General features: G+C 40.6%; 2 protein-coding genes across 2 annotated transcripts in view; one reads left to right on the top strand and one right to left on the bottom strand.

Moving 5' to 3' along the window:
• LOC140364276 (protein 4.1-like) overlaps window positions 1-3929 on the top strand; it is a 112362-nt gene extending 108433 nt beyond the window's left edge. Inside the window, exons 25-26 of the mRNA XM_072450368.1 lie at window positions 199-311; window positions 3822-3929. Coding sequence (XP_072306469.1) covers window positions 199-300 — 102 coding nt within the window. The 3' untranslated portion in view covers window positions 301-311; window positions 3822-3929. The remainder of the gene's footprint in view (window positions 1-198; window positions 312-3821) is intronic.
• A 1624-nt stretch (window positions 3930-5553) lies between these two features.
• LOC140364903 (rho GTPase-activating protein 18-like) overlaps window positions 5554-23735 on the bottom strand; it is a 126271-nt gene continuing 108089 nt past the window's right edge. The window contains exon 12 of the mRNA XM_072451283.1: window positions 5554-5636. Within this exon, the coding sequence (XP_072307384.1) occupies window positions 5554-5636 (83 nt within the window). The remainder of the gene's footprint in view (window positions 5637-23735) is intronic.

Genomic DNA, 23735 nt, shown 5'->3' with positions numbered 1-23735 from the left:
GGTTCGGGTCCTAACTTTGAAAAAAACAATCCAATCTGAAAACTAACTTTGCATGTGTTTAAGGACAGATTCTCATTTAGTCAGCAGGTTTGTGTCTGAATGTACACTGTTTTAGTCCTGGTTTAGACCTTGTTTAGTCCTGGTTTTGTCCTGGTTTAGTCCTGGTTTAGACCTGGTCTGCTCCCTCATTCCCTGTAGGCCGTAGCTGAGGTTCTGTCCGAGACCCGGCGCCTGCACCCGGACCTGGACTTGACCCGGGTTGTGGTCCACAAAGAGACTGGGTTTGGTTCTGATCCCTGATGATGTCACAGGTAATGCAGGCAGCCGATTGGCCGACAGGTCTGCTTGGCTTCTGTCTGTGATTCTGTCTGCAGAAGTGTTCTGAGCCCGTTCTGCACCCGTGCTGCACCCGTTCTGCACCCGTTCTGCACCCGTTCTGCACCCGTTCTGCACCCGTTCTGAACCCGTTCTGCACCCGTTCTGCACCCGTTCTGCACCCGTTCTGAACCCGTTCTGCACCCGTTCTGCACCCGTTCTGCACCCGTTCTGAACCCGTTCTGCACCCGTTCTGCACCCGTTCTGCACCCGTTCTGCACCCGTGCTGCACCCGTGCTGCACCCGTTCCCCTTCAGTTCTCTCAGACTCAGAGTGTTATTGGTGCAACAGAAAAACAACTGCGTTTGAATCAAATCATGTCCAGAGAAGACGTCTGTCTCCATTTGTCTTCACACAGTTTGACTCAGACCTGGGACTAAACCAGGTCTAAACCAGGTCTAATCTAGATCAGGACTAAAATGGACCCAAATTAGGACTAAATAAGAGGAAAGTGTCAAAGGACACTGGGAAAGAGAAACATCAGCAGTTTTGGGGCGATGGCCTCGAACCAAACCAGGTGCAAATGCCAGGTGCACATGCCAGGTGCACATGCCAGGTGCACATGCCAGGTGCACATGCCAGGTGCACATGCCAGGTGCACATGCCAGGTGCAGAGATGCTTGGGACACAACGACCTCTGAACAGTCTCTTTCTGATGAGATGGAACAATTAACATTAAACGAGGCGTAAAACGTGAACGATAACGTAACGGTCAACACCCCAAACACACCCTAATGCCGCCCCCAAACACACCCTAGTGCCGCCCCCAAACACACCCTAGTGCCGCCCCCAAACACACCCTAGTGCCGCCCCCCAAACACACCCTAGTGCCGCCCCCAAACACACCCTAATGCCGCCCCCAAACACACTCTAGTGCCGCCCCCAAACACACCCTAGTGCCGCCCCCAAACACACCCTAATGCCGCCCCCAAACACACTCTAGTGCCGCCCCCAAACACACCCTAGTGCCGCCCCCAAACACACCCTAGTGCCGCCCCCAAACACACCCTAATGCCGCCCCTAAACACACTCTAGTGCCGCCCCCAAACACACCCTAATGCCACCCCCAAACACACCCTAATGCCGCCCCCCAAACACACCCTAATGCCGCCCCCAAACACACCCTAGTGCCACCCCAAACACACCCTAGTGCCGCCCCCAAACACACCCTAATGCCACCCCCAAACACACCCTAATGCCGCCCCCAAACACACCCTAGTGCCACCCCAAACACACCCTAGTGCTGCCCCCAAACACACCCTAATGCCACCCCCAAACACACCCTAATGCCGCCCCCAAACACACCCTAGTGCCGCCCCCAAACACACCCTAATGCCGCCCCCCAAACACACCCTAATGCCGCCCCCAAACACACCCTAGTGCCGCCCCCAAACACCCCCTAGTGCCGCCCCAAACACCCCCTAGTGCCGCCCCCAAACACCCCCTAGTGCCGCCCCCAAACACACCCTAATGCCGCCCCCAAACACACCCTAATGCCGCCCCCAAACACACCCTAGTGCCGCCCCAAACACACCCTAATGCCGCCCCCAAACACACCCTAGTGCCGCCCCAAAACACACCCTAGTGCCGCCCCCAAACACCCCCTAGTGCCGCCCCAAACACCCCCTAGTGCCGCCCCCAAACACCCCCTAGTGCCGCCCCCAATCACACCCTAATGCCGCCCCCAAACACACCCTAGTGCCGCCCCCAAACACACCCTAGTGCCGCCCCAAACACACCCTAGTGCCGCCCCCGAACACACCCTAGTGCCGTCCCCAAACACACCCTAATGCCGCCCCCAAACACACCCTAGTGCCGCCCCCAAACACCCCCTAGTGCCGCCCCCAATCACACCCTAATGCCGCCCCCAAACACACCCTAGTGCCGCCCCCAAACACACCCTAGTGCCGCCCCAAACACACCCTAGTGCCGCCCCCGAACACACCCTAGTGCCGTCCCCAAACACACCCTAATGCCGCCCCCAAACACACCCTAGTGCCGCCCCCAAACACACCCTAGTGCCGCCCCAAACATACCCTAGTGCCGCCCCCAAAAACACCCTAGTGCCGCCCCCAAACACACCCTAGTGCCGCCCCCAAACACACCCTAGTGTCGCCCCCAAACACACCCTAATGCCGCCCCCAAACACACCCTAGTGCCGCCCCCAAACACACCCTAGTGCCGCCCCCAAACACACCCTAGTGCCGCCCCAAACACACCCTAGTGCCGCCCCCAAACACACCCTAGTGCCGCCCCCAAACACACCCTAATGCCGCCCCCAAACACACCCTAATGCCGCCCCAAACACACCCTAATGCCGCCCCCAAACACACCCTAGTGCCGCCCCCAAACACACCCTAGTGCCGCCCCCAAACACACCCTAGTGCCGCCCCAAACACACCCTAGTGCCGCCCCCAAACACACCCTAGTGCCGCCCCCAAACACACCCTAATGCCGCCCCCAAACACACCCTAGTGCCGCCCCCAAACACACCCTAGTGCCACCCCAAACACACCCTAATGCCGCCCCCAAACACACCCTAATGCCGCCCCCAAACACACCCTAGTGCCGCCCCCAAACACACCCTAGTGCCGCCCCCAAACACACCCTTGTGCCGCCCCCAAACACACCCTAGTGCCGCCCCCAAACACACCCAAGTGCCGCCCCCAAACACACCCTAGTGCCGCCCCCAAACACACCCTAGTGCCGCCCCCAAACACACCCTAATGCCGCCCCAAACACACCCTAATGCCGCCCCAAACACACCCTAGTGCCGCCCCCAAACACACCCTTGTGCCGCCCCCAAACACACCCTAGTGCCGCCCCCAAACACACCCAAGTGCCGCCCCCAAACACACCCTAGTGCCGCCCCCAAACACACCCTAGTGCCGCCCCCAAACACACCCTAATGCCGCCCCCAAACACACCCTAATGCCGCCCCCAAACACACCCTAATGCCGCCCCAAACACACCCTAATGCCGCCCCCAAACACACCCTAATGCCGCCCCAAACACACCCTAATGCCGCCCCAAACACACCCTAGTGCCTCCCCCGTGCTAGTCGTGCTCCTACCACCAGGTGGGAAAGACGTTAGCTCAGGTTTGGCTGAAATGTTTCTCTCCGTCGCCCTCAGAGGCGACTGTTGTTGTGATTTTGGGCGTTACAAAAATAAATTGAATTGAATTGAACTGAAATTGAACGTTGGCTCAGCTGTTTGTGGTTTGTGTGTTTTCTTTTCAAACTGCTTAATTTCAGCTCGTTTCTGTCCAAAGATTGAATCTGATCTTTGTGCAAATCCTGAGGCTCAGGAGGTTGTGGGTTTGAATCTGCTCGTGTTCGCTCGTGCTCGCTCCGCTCGTGTTCGCTCGTGCTCGCTCCGCTCGTGCTCGCTCGTGCTCGCTCCGCTCGTGCTCGCTCCGCTCATGCTCGCTCCATTTCGTTTCAGGACTGAGGACTGGTGCATCATGGGAATCCAGAAGAACTACAAAAAGGCGATCCACAGAAAACTACATACAAACCAAACATTCACCAGGAAACCCGGTCCAAACTTGGTCTAAACCCAGTCTAAACCCGGTCCAAACTTGGTCTAAACCCGGTCCAAACTTGGTCTAAACCCGGTCCAAACCCGGTCCAAACTTGGTCTAAACCCGGTCTAAACTTGGTCTAAACCCGGTCCAAACTTGGTCTAAACCCGGTCCAAACCCGGTCCAAACCCGGTCCAAACTTGGTCTAAACCCGGTCCAAACCCGGTCCAAACTTGGTCTAAACCCGGTCTAAACTTGGTCTAAACCCGGTCTAAACCCGGTCCAAACTTGGTCTAAACCCGGTCTAAACCCGGTCCAAACTTGGTCTAAACCCGGTCTAAACTTGGTCCAAACTTGGTCTAAACCCGGTCCAAACCCGGTCCAAACTTGGTCTAAACCCGGTCTAAACTTGGTCTAAACCCGGTCTAAACCCGGTCCAAACTTGGTCTAAACCCGGTCTAAACCCGGTCCAAACTTGGTCTAAACCCGGTCTAAACTTGGTCTAAATCCGGTCTAAACCCGGTCCAAACTTGGTCTAAACCCAGTCTAAACCCGGTCCAAACTTGGTCTAAACCCAGTCTAAACCCGGTCTAAACTTGGTCTAAACCCGGTCTAGATCAGGTCTAAACCAGAACCAGCTCACTCTCTTTAAGCCTATAATCTTGTGCATGTTTTGCTTCCATAGTTTAAGCACAAAGTAAAGGACTTCTCACATGTTTATGACAATATTTAATGATTTATTTGTGTCCGTGTCATTTGAAACAGACGTGTCTGACCCGTGTCATTGATCATAATAAAGTTATTGATAACAGCTTGTTTGTTTCATATTATTCTGCACAGACAGTTATGACTCAGTGTCACTCGGCTCTGGGCCGTAAAATTAACTAAACCCAAGAAAACACAAACTAAGCGGTTCTGTGGCACCAGAACATCAGGCGAAGGCAGCGTGTGTAAATGTATGATCAGATCACTCACATGATCAGTATTGTAGGGTGCGGCACAGGTGCCATCTGAGCGCCACAAAACCCCCTAAAACAAATGGCCACGGCGCCTCCTGCGGTCGTGACATCAGCAATACCAGAGAAGCTTCATTGGTCACTCATAAAAGTGCTCGTGGTTTTATCTATTGACCAGGGTTTCAGAGCCCAAACTTGGAAGACCCTACCATGACCCTACCAGGGGCATGAAGCCCCTGAGAACAGCTCCTAGGGTCATGCTGGCACTCTAACCCCTCCACCACATTAGGGCGGCGGTTCAAGGAGACTAGAGTTTATACGAACCAGAATAATCCTGTTTATTCACGGCTATAGAAGAACTAAAGTTCCCAGACTGACTTTTTGGCCTGTTTATGCATTTAGAAATTTCATTATTTTTTTGTCTTTATTATTTTTGTCTCTTTGGGTTTGAGCTGAGATTTACTAAGGGTTGAATTATTCAGTCCTAACCCTTTATACAAACATATATTCGGTTTAAATAAGGCTAAACACAGCAGCTGCTTGTGTAAGAGTCTACTGAAGGAGTGTGGACTTTAAAAACCCAGAGGAACGTCATGAGAACACCTGATGTTCACCAGTGGAGGGCAGTGTTGTGGGCTCTTTCTCTCCTTCACACAAAGAAACACAACATGTTTATTCAAAGGCATTTATCTGAGGGTCAGGGTTTTATCAGCCAATCACAGCCCGGGTTCACTCTGAAAACATCCAATAGGAAACAGTCAGGATGAAGGCGCCGTTCTCCTGAAAAACACAACAATAACAGACATGATTTTACAGTGTAGAACTATCGCAGTCATGTTTTTACAGTGTAGAACCATCAGTCATGTTTTTACAGTGTAGAACTATCGCAGTCCGGTTTTTACAGTGTAGAACCATCAGTCATGTTTTTACAGTGTAGAACCATCAGTCATGTTTTTACAGTGTAGAACTATCGCAGTCAGGTTTTTACAGTGTAGGACCTTCAGTCAAGTTTTTACAGTGTAGAACTATCAGTCAGGTTTTTACAGTGTAGAACCATCAGTCATGTTTTTACAGTGTAGAATTATCGCAGTCCGGTTTTTACAGTGTAGAACCATCAGTCATGTTTTTACAGTGTAGAACTATCGCAATCCGGTTTTTACAGTGTAGAACCATCAGTCATGTTTTTACAGTGTAGAACCATCAGTCATGTTTTTACAGTGTAGAACTATCGCAGTCATGTTTTTACAGTGTAGAACTATCGCAGTCAGGTTTTTACAGTGTAGAACTATCGCAGTCATGTTTTTACAGTGTAGAACTATCGCAGTCATTTTTTTACAGCGTAGAAATATCGCAGTCATGTTTTTACAGTGTAGAACTATCAGTCAGGTTTTTACAGTGTAGAACCATCAGTCATGTGTTTTACAGTTTAGAAATATCGCAGTCATGTTTTTACAGTGTGGAACTATCGCAGTCAGGTTTTTACAGTGTAGAAATATCGCAGTCATGTTTTTACAGTGTAGACCTATCAGTCAGGTTTTTACAGTGTAGAACTATCGCAGTCATGTTTTTACAGTGTAGAAATATCGGTTTCATATTTTTACAGTGTAGAACTATCTGTCATGTTTTTACAGTGTAGACCTATCAGTCATATTTTTACAGTGTAGACCTATCAGTCAGGTTTTTACAGTGTAGAACTATCGCAGTCATTTTTTTACAGCGTAGAAATATCGCAGGCATGTTTTTACAGTGTAGAACCATCTGTCATGTTTTTACAGTGTAGAAATATCGGCGTCAGGTTTTTACAGTGTAGAACTATCTGTCCTGTTTTTACAGTGTAGACCTATCAGTCATATTTTTACAGTGTAGACCTATCAGTCAAGTTTTTACAGTGTAGACCTATCGCAGCCAGGTTTTTACAGTGTACAACTATCGCAGTCATGTTTTTACAGTGTATAACAATCAAAGTCATGTTTTTACAGCCTTGAACCATCTGTCAGGTTTTACAGTTTAGAACTATCGCAGTCAGGTTTTTAAAGTGTAGGACCATCAGTCATGTTTTTACAGTGTAGAACTATCGCAGTCCGGTTTTTACAGTGTAGAACCATCAGTAATGTTTTTACAGTGTAGAACTATCGCAGTCATGTTTTTACAGTGTAGGACCTTCAGTCATGTTTTTACAGTGTAGAACTATCAGTCAGGTTTTTACATTGTAGAACTATCACAGCCAGGTTTTTACAGTGTAGAACCATCAGTCATGTTTTTACAGTGTAGAACTATCGCAGTCCGTTTTTTACAGTGTAGAACCATCAATCATGTTTTTACAGTGTAGAACCATCAGTCATGTTTTTACAGTGTAGAACTATCGCAGTCATGTTTTTACAGTGTAGGACCTTCAGTCATGTTTTTACAGTGTAGAACTATCAGTCAGGTTTTTACAGTGTAGAACCATCAGTCATGTTTTTACAGTGTAGGACCTTCAGTCAAGTTTTTACAGTGTAGAACTATCAGTCAGGTTTTTACAGTGTAGAACCATCAGTCATGTTTTTACAGTGTAGAATTATCGCAGTCCGGTTTTTACAGTGTAGAACCATCAGTCATGTTTTTACAGTGTAGAACCATCAGTCATGTTTTTACAGTGTAGAACTATCGCAATCCGGTTTTTACAGTGTAGAACCATCAGTCATGTTTTTACAGTGTAGAACTATCGCAGTCAGGTTTTTACAGTGTAGGACCATCAGTCATGTTTTTACAGTGTAGAACTATCGCAGTCATGTTTTTACAGTGTAGAACTATCGCAGTCATTTTTTTACAGCGTAGAACTATCGCAGTCAGGTTTTTACAGTGTAAAAATATCGCAGTCAGGTTTTTACAGTGTAGAACCATCAGTCATGTTTTTACAGTGTAGAACTATCGCAGTCCGGTTTTTACAGTGTAGAACCATCAGTCATCTTTTTACAGTGTAGAACCATCAGTAATGTTTTTACAGTGTAGAACTATCGCAGTCATGTTTTTACAGTGTAGGACCTTCAGTCATGTTTTTACAGTGTAGAACTATCAGTCAGGTTTTTACAGTGTAGGACCTTCAGTCAGGTTTTTACAGTGTAGAACTATCAGTCAGGTTTTTACAGTGTAGAACTATCACAGCCAGGTTTTTACAGTGTAGAACCATCAGTCATGTTTTTACAGTGTAGAACTATCGCAGTCCGTTTTTTACAGTGTAGAACCATCAGTCATGTTTTTACAGTGTAGAACTATCGCAGTCAGGTTTTTACAGTGTAGGACCATCAGTCATGTTTTTACAGTGTAGAACTATCGCAGTCAGGTTTTTACAGTGTAGACCTATCAGTCAGGTTTTTACAGTGTAGAACTATCGCAGTCATGTTTTTACAGTGTAGAAATATCGGCGTCATATTTTTACAGTGTAGAACTATCTATCATGTTTTTACAGTGTAGACCTATCAGTCATATTTTTACAGTGTAGACCTATCAGTCAGGTTTTTACAGTGTAGAACTATCGCAGTCATGTTTTTACAGTGTAGAATTATCGCAGTCAGGTTTTTACAGTGTAGAAATATCGCAGTCAAGTTTTTACAGTGTAGAACTATCGCAGTCAGGTTTTTACAGTGTAGAAATATCGCAGTCATGTTTTTACAGTCTAGAACTATCGCAGTAATGTTTTTACAGTGTAGAACTATCGCAGTCAGGTTTTTACAGTGTAGACCTATCAGTCAGGTTTTTACAGTGTAGAAATATCAAAGTCAGGTTTTTACAGTGTTAAACTATCACAGTCAGGTTTTTACAGTGTAGAACTATCAGTCAGGTTTTTACAGTGTAGAACTATCGCAGTCAGGTTTTTACAGTGTAGAACTATCAGTCAGGTTTTTACAGTGTAGAACTATCGCAGTCATGTTTTTACAGTGTAGAACTATCGAAGTCCGGTTTTTACTGTGTAGAACTATCAGTCAGGTTTTTACAGTGTAGAACTATCAGTCATGTTTTTACAGTGTAGAAATATCAGCGTCAGGTTTTTACAGTGTAGAAATATCGACGTCATATTTTTACAGTGTAGACCTATCAGTCAGGTTTTTACAGTGTAAAAATATCGCAGTCATGTTTCTACACTGTGGAACTATCGCTGTCATGTTTTTACAGTGTAGAACTATCCCAGCCAGGTTTTTACAGTGTAGAACTATCGCAGCCAGGTTTTAACAGTGTAGAACTATCTGTCATGTTTTTACAGTGTAAAAATATCGCAGTCAGGTTTTTACAGTGTAGACCTATCGCAGCCAGGTTTTTACAGTGTACAATTATCGCAGTCATGTTTTTACAGTGTATAACAATCAAAGTCATGTTTTTACAGTGTAGAACTATCGCAGTCATTTTTTTACAGTGTAGAACCATCGCAGTCGTGTTTTTACAGTGTTGAACCATCTGTCAGGTTTTACAGTTTAGAACTATCGCAGTCAGGTTTTTAAAGTGTAGGACCATCAGTCATGTTTTTACAGTGTAGAAATATCGGCGTCACATTTTTACAGTGTAGAACTATCAGTCAGGTTTTTACAGTGTAGAACCATCAGTCATGTTTTTTACAGTTTAGAACTATTCCAGTCAGGTTTTTTACAGTTTAGAACTATCACAGTCAGGTTTTTACAGTGTAGAAATATCCCAGCCAGATTTTTACAGTGTAGACCTATCAGTCAGGTTTTTACAGTGTAGAACTATCGCAGTCATGTTTTTACAGTGTAGAACTATCGCAGTCATGTTTTTACAGTGTAGAACTATCGCAGTCATTTTTTTACAGCGTAGAAATATCGCAGTCATGTTTTTACAGTGTAGAACCATCAGTCATGTTTTTTACAATTTAGAACTATCGCAGTCAGGTTTTTACAGTGTAGAACTATCGCAGTCAGGTTTTTACAGTGTAGACCTATCAGTCAGGTTTTTACAGTGTAGAAATATCCCAGCCAGATTTTTACAGTGTAGAGCAATCGCAGTCACGTTTTTACAGTGTAGAACCATCTGTCAGGTTTTAACAGTGTAGAAAAATCAGAGTCATGTTTTTACAGTGTAGAAATATCCCAGCCAGATTTTTACAGTGTAGAGCAATCGCAGTCACGTTTTTACAGTGTAGAACCATCTGTCAGGTTTTAACAGTGTAGAAAAATCAGAGTCATGTTTTTACAGTGTAGAACTATCGCAGCCAAATTTTTACAGCGTAGAACTATCGCAGTCAGGTTTTTACAGTGTAGACCTATCAGTCATGTTTTTACAGTGTAGAACTATCGAAGTCAGGTTTTTACAGTGTAGAACTATCGCAGTCATGTTTTTACAGTGTAGAACTATCGAAGTCCGGTTTTTACTGTGTAGAACTATCAGTCAGGTTTTTACAGTGTAGAACTATCAGTCATGTTTTTACAGTGTAGAAATATCAGCGTCAGGTTTTTACAGTGTAGAACTATCGCAGCCAGGTTTTTAAAGTGTAGGACCATCAGTCATGTTTTTACAGTGTAGAAATATCGACGTCATATTTTTACAGTGTAGACCTATCAGTCAGGTTTTTACAGTGTAAAAATATCGCAGTCATGTTTCTACACTGTGGAACTATCGCTGTCATGTTTTTACAGTGTAGAACTATCCCAGCCAGGTTTTTACAGTGTAGAACTATCGCAGCCAGGTTTTAACAGTGTAGAACTATCTGTCATGTTTTTACAGTGTAAAAATATCGCAGTCAGGTTTTTACAGTGTAGACCTATCGCAGCCAGGTTTTTACAGTGTACAATTATCGCAGTCATGTTTTTACAGTGTATAACAATCAAAGTCATGTTTTTACAGTGTAGAACTATCGCAGTCATTTTTTTACAGTGTAGAACCATCGCAGTCGTGTTTTTACAGTGTTGAACCATCTGTCAGGTTTTACAGTTTAGAACTATCGCAGTCAGGTTTTTAAAGTGTAGGACCATCAGTCATGTTTTTACAGTGTAGAAATATCGGCGTCACATTTTTACAGTGTAGAACTATCAGTCAGGTTTTTACAGTGTAGAACCATCAGTCAGGTTTTTTACAGTTTAGAACTATCGCAGTCAGGTTTTTACAGTGTAGAAATATCCCAGCCAGATTTTTACAGTGTAGACCTATCAGTCAGGTTTTTACAGTGTAGAACTATCGCAGTCATGTTTTTACAGTGTAGAACTATCGCAGTCATGTTTTTACAGTGTAGAACTATCGCAGTCATTTTTTTACAGTGTAGAACCATCAGTCATGTTTTTTACAATTTAGAACTATCGCAGTCAGGTTTTTACAGTGTAAAAATATCGCAGTCAGGTTTTTACAGTTTAGAACTATCAGTCAGGTTTTTACAGTGTAGAACTATCGCAGTCATGTTTTTACAGTGTAGAACTATCGCAGTCAGGTTTTTACAGTGTAGACCTATCAGTCAGGTTTTTACAGTGTAGAAATATCCCAGCCAGATTTTTACAGTGTAGAGCAATCGCAGTCACGTTTTTACAGTGTAGAACCATCTGTCAGGTTTTAACAGTGTAGAAAAATCAGAGTCATGTTTTTACAGTGTAGAACTATCGCAGCCAAATTTTTACAGCGTAGAACTATCGCAGTCAGGTTTTTACAGTGTAGACCTATCGAAGTCAGGTTTTTACAGTGTAGAACTATCGCAGTCATGTTTTTACAGTGTAGAACTATCGAAGTCCGGTTTTTACTGTGTAGAACTATCAGTCAGGTTTTTACAGTGTAGAACTATCAGTCATGTTTTTACAGTGTAGAAATATCAGCGTCAGGTTTTTACAGTGTAGAACTATCGCAGCCAGGTTTTTAAAGTGTAGGACCATCAGTCATGTTTTTACAGTGTAGAAATATCGACGTCATATTTTTACAGTGTAGACCTATCAGTCAGGTTTTTACAGTGTAAAAATATCGCAGTCATGTTTCTACACTGTGGAACTATCGCTGTCATGTTTTTACAGTGTAGAACTATCCCAGCCAGGTTTTTACAGTGTAGAACTATCGCAGCCAGGTTTTAACAGTGTAGAACTATCTGTCATGTTTTTACAGTGTAAAAATATCGCAGTCAGGTTTTTACAGTGTAGACCTATCGCAGCCAGGTTTTTACAGTGTACAATTATCGCAGTCATGTTTTTACAGTGTATAACAATCAAAGTCATGTTTTTACAGTGTAGAACTATCGCAGTCATTTTTTTACAGTGTAGAACCATCGCAGTCGTGTTTTTACAGTGTTGAACCATCTGTCAGGTTTTACAGTTTAGAACTATCGCAGTCAGGTTTTTAAAGTGTAGGACCATCAGTCATGTTTTTACAGTGTAGAAATATCGGCGTCACATTTTTACAGTGTAGAACTATCAGTCAGGTTTTTACAGTGTAGAACCATCAGTAATGTTTTTTACAGTTTAGAACTATTCCAGTCAGGTTTTTTACAGTTTAGAACTATCACAGTCAGGTTTTTACAGTGTAGAAATATCCCAGCCAGATTTTTACAGTGTAGACCTATCAGTCAGGTTTTTACAGTGTAGAACTATCGCAGTCATGTTTTTACAGTGTAGAACTATCGCAGTCATGTTTTTACAGTGTAGAACTATCGCAGTCATTTTTTTACAGCGTAGAAATATCGCAGTCATGTTTTTACAGTGTAGAACCATCAGTCATGTTTTTTACAATTTAGAACTATCGCAGTCAGGTTTTTACAGTGTAAAAATATCGCAGTCAGGTTTTTACAGTGTAGAAATATCGTAGTCATGTTTTTACAGTTTAGAACTATCAGTCAGGTTTTTACAGTGTAGAGCAATCGCAGTCACGTTTTTACAGTGTAGAACCATCTGTCAGGTTTTAACAGTGTAGAAAAATCAGAGTCATGTTTTTACAGTGTAGAACTATCGCAGCCAAATTTTTACAGCGTAGAACTATCGCAGTCAGGTTTTTACAGTGTAGACCTATCAGTCATGTTTTTACAGTGTAGAACTATCGAAGTCAGGTTTTTACAGTGTAGAACTATCGCAGTCAGGTTTTTACAGTGTAGAACTATCAGTCAGGTTTTTACAGTGTAGAACTATCGCAGTCATGTTTTTACAGTGTAGAATTATCGAAGTCCGGTTTTTACTGTGTAGAACTATCAGTCAGGTTTTTACAGTGTAGAACTATCAGTCATGTTTTTACAGTGTAGAAATATCAGCGTCAGGTTTTTACAGTGTAGAACTATCGCAGCCAGGTTTTTACAGAGTAGACCTCTAAGTCAGGTTTTTACAGTGTAGACCTATCAGTCAGGTTTTTACAGTGTAAAAATATCGCAGTCATGTTTCTACACTGTGGAACTATCGCTGTCATGTTTTTACAGTGTAGAACTATCCCAGCCAGGTTTTTACAGTGTAGAACTATCACAGCCAGGTTTTAACAGTGTAGAACTATCTGTCATATTTTTACAGTGTAAAAATATCGCAGTCAGGTTTTTACAGTGTAGACCTATCGCAGCCAGGTTTTTACAGTGTACAATTATCGCAGTCATGTTTTTACAGTGTATAACAATCAAAGTCATGTTTTTACAGTGTAGAACTATCGCAGTCATTTTTTTACAGTGTAGAACCATCGCAGTCTTGTTTTTACAGTGTTGAACCATCTGTCAGGTTTTACAGTTTAGAACTATCGCAGTCAGGTTTTTAAAGTGTAGGACCATCAGTCATGTTTTTACAGTGTAGAAATATCGGCGTCACATTTTTACAGTGTAGACCTATCAGTCATGTTTTTACAGTGTAGAACTATCGCAGTCATGTTTTTACAGTGTAGAAATATCAGTCAGGTTTTTACAGTGTAGAACCATCAGTCATGTTTTTTACAGTTTAGAACTATCGCAGTCAGGTTTTTACAGTGTAAAAATATCGCAGTCATGTTTTTACAGTGTAGACCTATTAGTCAGGTTTTTACAGTGTAGAACTATCGCAGTCATTTTTTTACAGTGTAGAACTATCGCAGTCGTGTTTTTACAGTGTTGAACCATCTGTCAGGTTTTACAGTTTAGAACTATCGCAGTCAGGTTTTTAAAGTGTAGGACCATCAGTCATGTTTTTACAGTGTAGAAATATCGGCGTCACATTTTTACAGTGTAGAACTATCTGTCATATTTTTACACTGTAGACCTATCAGTCAGGTTTTTACAGTGTAGAACTATCGCAGTCATGTTTTTACAGTGTAGAACTATCAGTCAGGTTTTTACAGTGTAGAACCATCAGTCATGTTTTTTACAGTTTAGAACTATCGCAGTCAGGTTTTTACAGTGTAAAAATATCGCAGTCATGTTTTTACAGTGTGGAACTATCGCAGTCAGGTTTTTACAGTGTAGACCTATTAGTCAGGTTTTTACAGTGTAGACCTATCAGTCATATTTTTACAGTGTAGACCTATCAGTCAGGTTTTTACAGAGTAGAACTATCTGTCATGTTTTTACAGTGTAAAAATATCGCAGTCAGGTTTTTACAGTGTAGAACTATCTGTCATATTTTTACAGTGTAGACCTATCAGTCAGGTTTTTACAGTGTAGAACTATCGCAGTCATGTTTTTACAGTGTAGAACTATCAGTCAGGTTTTTACAGTGTAGAACCATCAGTCATGTTTTTTACAGTTTAGAACTATCGCAGTCAGGTTTTTTACAGTTTAGAACTATCGCAGTCAGGTTTTTACAGTGTAAAAATATCGCAGTCATGTTTTTACAGTGTAGAACTATCGCAGTCATGTTTTTACAGTGTAGACCTATCAGTCAGGTTTTTACAGTGTAGAAATATCCCAGCCAGATTTTTACAGTGTAGACCTATCAGTCAGGTTTTTACAGTGTAGAACTATCGCAGTCATGTTTTTACAGTGTAGAACTATCGCAGTCATTTTTTTACAGCGTAGAAATATCACAGTCATGTTTTTACAGTGTAGAACTATCAGTCAGGTTTTTACAGTGTAGAACCATCAGTCATGTTTTTTACAATTTAGAACTATCGCAGTCAGGTTTTTACAGTGTAAAAATATCGCAGTCATGTTTTTACAGTGTAGAACTATCGCAGTCATGTTTTTACAGTGTAGACCTATCAGTCAGGTTTTTACAGTGTAGAAATATCCCAGCCAGATTTTTACAGTGTAGAGCAATCGTAGTCACGTTTTTACAGTGTAGAGCAATCGCAGTCACGTTTTTACAGTGTAGAACCATCTGTCAGGTTTTAACAGTGTACAAAAATCAGAGTCATGTTTTTACAGTGTAGAACTATCGCAGCCAAATTTTTACAGCGTAGAACTATCGCAGTCATGTTTTTACAGTGTAGAACTATCGAAGTCAGGTTTTTACAGTGTAGAACTATCGAAGTCCGGTTTTTACTGTGTAGAACTATCAGTCAGGTTTTTACAGTGTAGAAATATCGACGTCATATTTTTACAGTGTAGAACTATCTGTCACATTTTTACAGTGTAGACCTATCAGTCAGGTTTTTACAGTGTAAAAATATCGCAGTCATGTTTCTACACTGTGGAACTATCGCTGTCATGTTTTTACAGTGTAGAACTATCCCAGCCAGGTTTTTACAGTGTAGAACTATCACAGCCAGGTTTTAACAGTGTAGAACTATCTGTCATGTTTTTACAGTGTAAAAATATCGCAGTCAGGTTTTTACAGTGTAGACCTATCGCAGCCAGGTTTTTACAGTGTACAATTATCGCAGTCATGTTTTTACAGTGTATAACAATCAAAGTCATGTTTTTACAGTGTAGAACTATCGCAGCCATTTTTTTACAGTGTAGAACCATCGCAGTCGTGTTTTTACAGTGTTGAACCATCTGTCATGTTTTACAGTTTAGAACTATCGCAGTCAGGTTTTTAAAGTGTAGGACCATCAGTCATGTTTTTACAGTGTAGAAATATCGGCGTCACATTTTTACAGTGTAGAACTATCTGTCATATTTTTACAGTGTAGAACTATCACAGTCATGTTTTTACAGTGTAGAACTATCAGTCAGGTTTTAACAGTGTATAAAAATCAGAGTCATGTTTTTACAGTGTAGAACTATCGCAGTCATGTTTTTACAGTGTAGAACTATCGAAGTCAGGTTTTTACAGTGTAGAACTATCACAGTCAGGTTTTTACAGTGTAGAACTATCAGTCAGGTTTTTACAGTGTAGAACTATCGCAGTCAGGTTTTTACAGTGTAGAACTATCGCAGTTATGTTTTTACAGTGTAGAATTATCGAAGTCCGGTTTTTACAGTGTAGAACTATCAGTCAGGTTTTTACAGTGTAGAACTATCAGTCATGTTTTTACAGTGTAGAACTATCGCAGTTATGTTTTTACAGTGTAGAATTATCGAAGTCCGGTTTTTACAGTGTAGAACTATCAGTCAGGTTTTTACAGTGTAGAACTATCAGTCATGTTTTTACAGTGTAGAAATATCAGCGTCAGGTTTTTACAGTGTAGAACTATCGCAGCCAGGTTTTTAAAGTGTAGGACCATCAGTCATGTTTTTACAGTGTAGAAATATCAACGTCATATTTTTACAGTGTAGAACTATCTGTCATATTTTTACAGTGTAGACCTATCAGTCAGGTTTTTACAGTGTAAAAATATCGCAGTCATGTTTCTACACTGTGGAACTATCGCTGTCATGTTTTTACAGTGTAGAACTATCCCAGCCAGGTTTTTACAGTGTAGAACTATCGCAGCCAGGTTTTAACAGTGTAGAACTATCTGTCATATTTTACAGTTTAGAACTATCGCAGTCAGGTTTTTAAAGTGTAGGACCATCAGTCATGTTTTTACAGTGTAGAAATATCGGCGTCACATTTTTACAGTGTAGAACTATCTGTCATATTTTTACAGTGTAGACCTATCAGTCAGGTTTTTACAGTGTAGAACCATCAGTCATGTTTTTTACAGTTTAGAACTATCGCAGTCAGGTTTTTTACAGTTTAGAACTATCGCAGTCAGGTTTTTTACAGTTTAGAACTATCGCAGTCATGTTTTTACAGTGTAGAACTATCAGTCAGGTTTTTACAGTGTAGAACCATCAGTCATGTTTTTTACAGTTTAGAACTATCGCAGTCAGGTTTTTTACAGTTTAGAACTATCGCAGTCAGGTTTTTACAGTGTAAAAATATCGCAGTCATGTTTTTACAGTGTGGAACTATCGCAGTCAGGTTTTTACAGTGTAGACCTATTAGTCATGTTTTTACAGTGTAGAACTATCGCAGTCAGGTTTTTACAGTGTAGACCTATTAGTCATGTTTTTACAGTGTGGAACTATCGCAGTCAGGTTTTTACAGTGTAGACCTATCAGTCATATTTTTACAGTGTAGACCTATCAGTCAGGGTTTTACAGTGTAAAAATATCGCAGTCATGTTTCTACACTGTGGAACTATCGCTGTCATGTTTTTACAGTGTAGAACTATCGCAGCCAGGTTTTAACAGTGTAGAACTATCTGTCAGGTTTTTACAGTGTAGAACCATCAGTCAGGTTTTTTACAGTTCAGAACTATCGCAGTCAGGTTTTTACAGTGTAAAAATATCGCAGTCAGGTTTTTACAGTGTAGAAATATCGCAGTCATGTTTTTACAGTGTGGAACTATCGCAGCCAAGTTTTTACAGTGTAGAACTATCGTAGTCAGGTTTTTACAGTGTAGAACTATCGCAGTAAGGTTTTTACAGTGTAGAACTATCGCAGTCAGGTTTTTACAGTGTAGAACTATAAGTCAGGTTTTTACAGTGTAGAACTATTGCATTCAGGTTTTTACAGTGTAGAACTATAAGTCAGGTTTTTACAGTGTAGAACTATTGCATTCAGGTTTTTACAGTGTAGAACTATCAGTCATGTTTTTACAGTGTAGAAATATCAGCGTCAGGTTTTTACAGTGTAGAAATATCAGTCAGGTTTTTACAGTGTAGAACTATCGCAGTCAGGTTTTTACAGTGTAGAACTATCTGTCATGTTTTTACAGTGTAGACGTATCAGTCAGGTTTTTACAGTGTAAAACTATCGCAGTCAGGTTTTTACAGTGTGGAACTATCGCAGTCAGGTTTTTACAGTGTAGACCTATTAGTCAGGTTTTAGAGTGTAGAACTATCGTAGTCAGGTTTTTACAGTGTAGACCTATCAGTCAGGTTTTTACAGCGTAGAACTATCGCAGTCATGTTTTTACAGTGTAGAAATATCGACGTCATATTTTTACAGTGTAGAACTATCTGTCACATTTTTACAGTGTAGACCTATCAGTCAGGTTTTTACAGTGTAAAAATATCGCAGTCATGTTTCTACACTGTGGAACTATCGCTGTCATGTTTTTACAGTGTAGAACTATCCCAGCCAGGTTTTTACAGTGTAAAAATATCGCAGTCAGGTTTTTACAGTGTAGACCTATCGCAGCCAGGTTTTTACAGTGTACAATTATCGCAGTCATGTTTTTACAGTGTATAACAATCAAAGTCATGTTTTTACAGTGTAGAACTATCGCAGCCATTTTTTTACAGTGTAGAACCATCGCAGTCGTGTTTTTACAGTGTTGAACCATCTGTCATGTTTTACAGTTTAGAACTATCGCAGTCAGGTTTTTACAGTGTAGGACCATCAGTCATGTTTTTACAGTGTAGAAATATCGGCGTCACATTTTTACAGTGTAGAACTATCTGTCATATTTTTACAGTGTAGAACTATCGCAGTCATGTTTTTACAGTGTAGAACTATCAGTCAGGTTTTAACAGTGTATAAAAATCAGAGTCATGTTTTTACAGTGTAGAACTATCGCAGTCATGTTTTTACAGTGTAGAACTATCGAAGTCAGGTTTTTACAGTGTAGAACTATCACAGTCAGGTTTTTACAGTGTAGAACTATCAGTCAGGTTTTTACAGTGTAGACCTATCAGTCAGGTTTTTACAGTGTAAAAATATCGCAGTCATGTTTCTACACTGTGGAACTATCGCTGTCATGTTTTTACAGTGTAGAACTATCCCAGCCAGGTTTTTACAGTGTAGAACTATCGCAGCCAGGTTTTAACAGTGATGAACCATCTGTCAGATTTTACAGTTTAGAACTATCGCAGTCAGGTTTTTAAAGTGTAGGACCATCAGTCATGTTTTTACAGTGTAGAAATATCGGCGTCACATTTTTACAGTGTAGAACTATCTGTCATATTTTTACAGTGTAGACCTATCAGTCAGGTTTTTACAGTTTAGAACTATCGCAGTCAGGTTTTTTACAGTTTAGAACTATCGCAGTCATGTTTTTACAGTGTAGAACTATCAGTCAGGTTTTTACAGTGTAGAACCATCAGTCATGTTTTTTACAGTTTAGAACTATCGCAGTCAGGTTTTTTACAGTTTAGAACTATCGCAGTCAGGTTTTTACAGTGTAAAAATATCGCAGTCATGTTTTTACAGTGTGGAACTATCGCAGTCAGGTTTTTACAGTGTAGACCTATTAGTCATGTTTTTACAGTGTAGAACTATCGCAGTCAGGTTTTTACAGTGTAGACCTATTAGTCATGTTTTTACAGTGTGGAACTATCGCAGTCAGGTTTTTACAGTGTAGACCTATCAGTCATATTTTTACAGTGTAGACCTATCAGTCAGGGTTTTACAGTGTAAAAATATCGCAGTCATGTTTCTACACTGTGGAACTATCGCTGTCATGTTTTTACAGTGTAGAACTATCGCAGCCAGGTTTTAACAGTGTAGAACTATCTGTCAGGTTTTTACAGTGTAGAACCATCAGTCATGTTTTTTACAGTTTAGAACTATCGCAGTCAGGTTTTTTACAGTTTAGAACTATCGCAGTCAGGTTTTTACAGTGTAAAAATATCGCAGTCATTTTTTTACAGTGTGGAACTATCGCAGCCAAGTTTTTACAGTGTAGAACTATCGTAGTCAGGTTTTTACAGTGTAGAACTATCGCAGTAAGGTTTTTACAGTGTAGAACTATCGCAGTCAGGTTTTTACAGTGTAGAACTATAAGTCAGGTTTTTACAGTGTAGAACTATCAGTCATGTTTTTACAGTGTAGAAATATCAGCGTCAGGTTTTTACAGTGTAGAAATATCAGTCAGGTTTTTACAGTGTAGAACTATCGCAGTCAGGTTTTTACAGTGTAGAACTATCTGTCATGTTTTTACAGTGTGGAACTATCGCAGTCAGGTTTTTACAGTGTAGACCTATTAGTCAGGTTTTTAGAGTGTAGAACTATCGTAGTCAGGTTTTTACAGTGTAGACCTATCAGTCAGGTTTTTACAGTGTAGAACTATCTGTCATGTTTTTACAGTGTAGAAATATCCCAGCCAGATTTTTACAGTGTAGAGCTATCGCAGTCATGTTTTTACAGTGTAGAACCATCTGTCAGGTTTTAACAGTGTAGAAAAATCAGAGTCATGTTTTTACAGTGTAGAACTATCGCAGTCAGGTTTTTACAGTGTAGAACTATCGCAGTCAGGTTTTTACAGTGTAGAACTATCGCAGTCATATTTTTACAGTTCAGAACTATCAGTCAAGTTTTTACAGTGTAGAAATATCGGCGTCAGGTTTTAACAGTGTAAAACTATTGCAAACAGGTTTTTACAGTGTAGACCTATTGCAGCCAGGTTTTTACAGTGTACAACTATCGCAGTCATGTTTTTACAGTGTATAACAATCAAAGTCATGTTTTTACAGTGTTGAACCATCTGTCAGGTTTTACAGTTTAGAACTATCGCAGTCAGGTTTTTAAAGTGTAGGACCATCAGTCATGTTTTTACAGTGTAGAAATATCGGCGTCATATTTTTACAGTGTAGAACTATCTGTCATGTTTTTACAGTGTAGACCTATCAGTCATATTTTTACAGTGTAGACCTATCAGTCATGTTTTTACAGGTAGAGCAATCGCAGTCATGTTTTTACAGTGTAGAACTATCGCAGTCAGGTTTTTACAGTGTAGACCTATCAGTCAGGTTTTTACAGTGTAGAACTATCGCAGTCGTGTTTTTACAGTGTTGAACCATCTGTCAGGTTTTACAGTTTAGAACTATCGCAGTCAGGTTTTTAAAGTGTAGGACCATCAGTCATGTTTTTACAGTGTAGAAATATCGGCGTCACATTTTTACAGTGTAGAACTATCTGTCATGTTTTTACAGTGTAGAAATATCTGTCAGGTTTTAACAGTGTAGAACTATCGCAGCCAGGTTTTTACAGTGTAGAAATATCGCAGCCAGGTTTTAACAGTGTAGAACTATCTGTCATGTTTTTACAGTGTAGAACTATCAGTCAGGTTTTTACAGTGTAGAACTATCAGTCATGTTTTTACAGTGTAGAAATATCTGTCAGGTTTTAACAGTTTAGAACATTTGCAGTCAGGTTTTTACAGTGTAGAACTATCGCAGTCATGTTTTTACAGTGTAGACCTATCGGTCATGTTTTTACAGTGTAGACATATCATTCATATTTTTACAGTGTAGACCTATCGCAGTCATGTTTTTACAGTGTAGAAATATCGGCGTCAGGTTTTTACAGTGTAGAACTATCTGTCATGTTTTTACAGTGTAGAAATATCGCAGTCATGTTTTTACAGTGTGTAACTATTGCAGTCAGGTTTTTACAGTGTAGAACTATCTGTCATGTTTTTACAGTGTAGAAATATCCCAGCCAGATTTTTACAGTGTAGAGCTATCGCAGTCATGTTTTTACAGTGTAGAACCATCTGTCAGGTTTTAACAGTGTAGAAAAATCAGAGTCATGTTTTTACAGTGTAGAACTATCGCAGTCAGGTTTTTACAGTGTAGAACTATCGCAGTCAGGTTTTTACAGTGTAGAACTATCGCAGTCATATTTTTACAGTTCAGAACTATCAGTCAAGTTTTTACAGTGTAGAAATATCGGCGTCAGGTTTTAACAGTGTAAAACTATTGCAGACAGGTTTTTACAGTGTAGACCTATCGCAGCCAGGTTTTTACAGTGTACAACTATCGCAGTCATGTTTTTACAGTGTATAACAATCAAAGTCATGTTTTTACAGTGTTGAACCATCTGTCAGGTTTTACAGTTTAGAACTATCGCAGTCAGGTTTTTAAAGTGTAGGACCATCAGTCATGTTTTTACAGTGTAGAAATATCGGCGTCACATTTTTACAGTGTAGAACTATCTGTCATATTTTTACAGTGTAGACCTATCAGTCAGGTTTTTACAGTGTAGAACCATCAGTCATGTTTTTTACAGTTTAGAACTATCGCAGTCAGGTTTTTTACAGTTTAGAACTATCGCAGTCATGTTTTTACAGTGTAGAACTATCAGTCAGGTTTTTACAGTGTAGAACCATCAGTCATGTTTTTTACAGTTTAGAACTATCGCAGTCAGGTTTTTTACAGTTTAGAACTATCGCAGTCAGGTTTTTACAGTGTAAAAATATCGCAGTCATGTTTTTACAGTGTGGAACTATCGCAGTCAGGTTTTTACAGTGTAGACCTATTAGTCATGTTTTTACAGTGTAGAACTATCGCAGTCAGGTTTTTACAGTGTAGACCTATTAGTCATGTTTTTACAGTGTGGAACTATCGCAGTCAGGTTTTTACAGTGTAGACCTATCAGTCATATTTTTACAGTGTAGACCTATCAGTCAGGGTTTTACAGTGTAAAAATATCGCAGTCATGTTTCTACACTGTGGAACTATCGCTGTCATGTTTTTACAGTGTAGAACTATCGCAGCCAGGTTTTAACAGTGTAGAACTATCTGTCAGGTTTTTACAGTGTAGAACCATCAGTCATGTTTTTTACAGTTTAGAACTATCGCAGTCAGGTTTTTTACAGTTTAGAACTATCGTAGTCAGGTTTTTACAGTGTAGAACTATCGCAGTAAGGTTTTTACAGTGTAGAACTATCGCAGTCAGGTTTTTACAGTGTAGAACTATAAGTCAGGTTTTTACAGTGTAGAACTATCAGTCATGTTTTTACAGTGTAGAAATATCAGCGTCAGGTTTTTACAGTGTAGAAATATCAGTCAGGTTTTTACAGTGTAGAACTATCGCAGTCAGGTTTTTACAGTGTAGAACTATCTGTCATGTTTTTACAGTGTGGAACTATCGCAGTCAGGTTTTTACAGTGTAGACCTATTAGTCAGGTTTTTAGAGTGTAGAACTATCGTAGTCAGGTTTTTACAGTGTAGACCTATCAGTCAGGTTTTTACAGTGTAGAACTATCTGTCATGTTTTTACAGTGTAGAAATATCCCAGCCAGATTTTTACAGTGTAGAGCTATCGCAGTCATGTTTTTACAGTGTAGAACCATCTGTCAGGTTTTAACAGTGTAGAAAAATCAGAGTCATGTTTTTACAGTGTAGAACTATCGCAGTCAGGTTTTTACAGTGTAGAACTATCGCAGTCAGGTTTTTACAGTGTAGAACTATCGCAGTCATATTTTTACAGTTCAGAACTATCAGTCAAGTTTTTACAGTGTAGAAATATCGGCGTCAGGTTTTAACAGTGTAAAACTATTGCAAACAGGTTTTTACAGTGTAGACCTATCGCAGCCAGGTTTTTACAGTGTACAACTATCGCAGTCATGTTTTTACAGTGTATAACAATCAAAGTCATGTTTTTACAGTGTTGAACCATCTGTCAGGTTTTACAGTTTAGAACTATCGCAGTCAGGTTTTTAAAGTGTAGGACCATCAGTCATGTTTTTACAGTGTAGAAATATCGGCGTCATATTTTTACAGTGTAGAACTATCTGTCATGTTTTTACAGTGTAGACCTATCAGTCATATTTTTACAGTGTAGACCTATCAGTCAGGTTTTTACAGTGTAGAACTATCGCAGTCAGGTTTTTACAGTGTAGCACTATCGCAGTCAGGTTTTTACAGTGTAGAAATATCGCAGTCAT

The sequence above is a fragment of the Eucyclogobius newberryi genome, unplaced genomic scaffold, assembly GCF_026437365.1.
Source record: "Eucyclogobius newberryi isolate DKJ021-1_F unplaced genomic scaffold, fEucNew1.0.hap1 SCAF_18, whole genome shotgun sequence".
Classification (NCBI taxonomy): domain Eukaryota; kingdom Metazoa; phylum Chordata; class Actinopteri; order Gobiiformes; family Gobiidae; genus Eucyclogobius; species Eucyclogobius newberryi.
The sequence above is the reverse complement of the archived record's forward strand: the minus strand, read 5'-3'. Positions and strand labels throughout refer to the sequence as shown.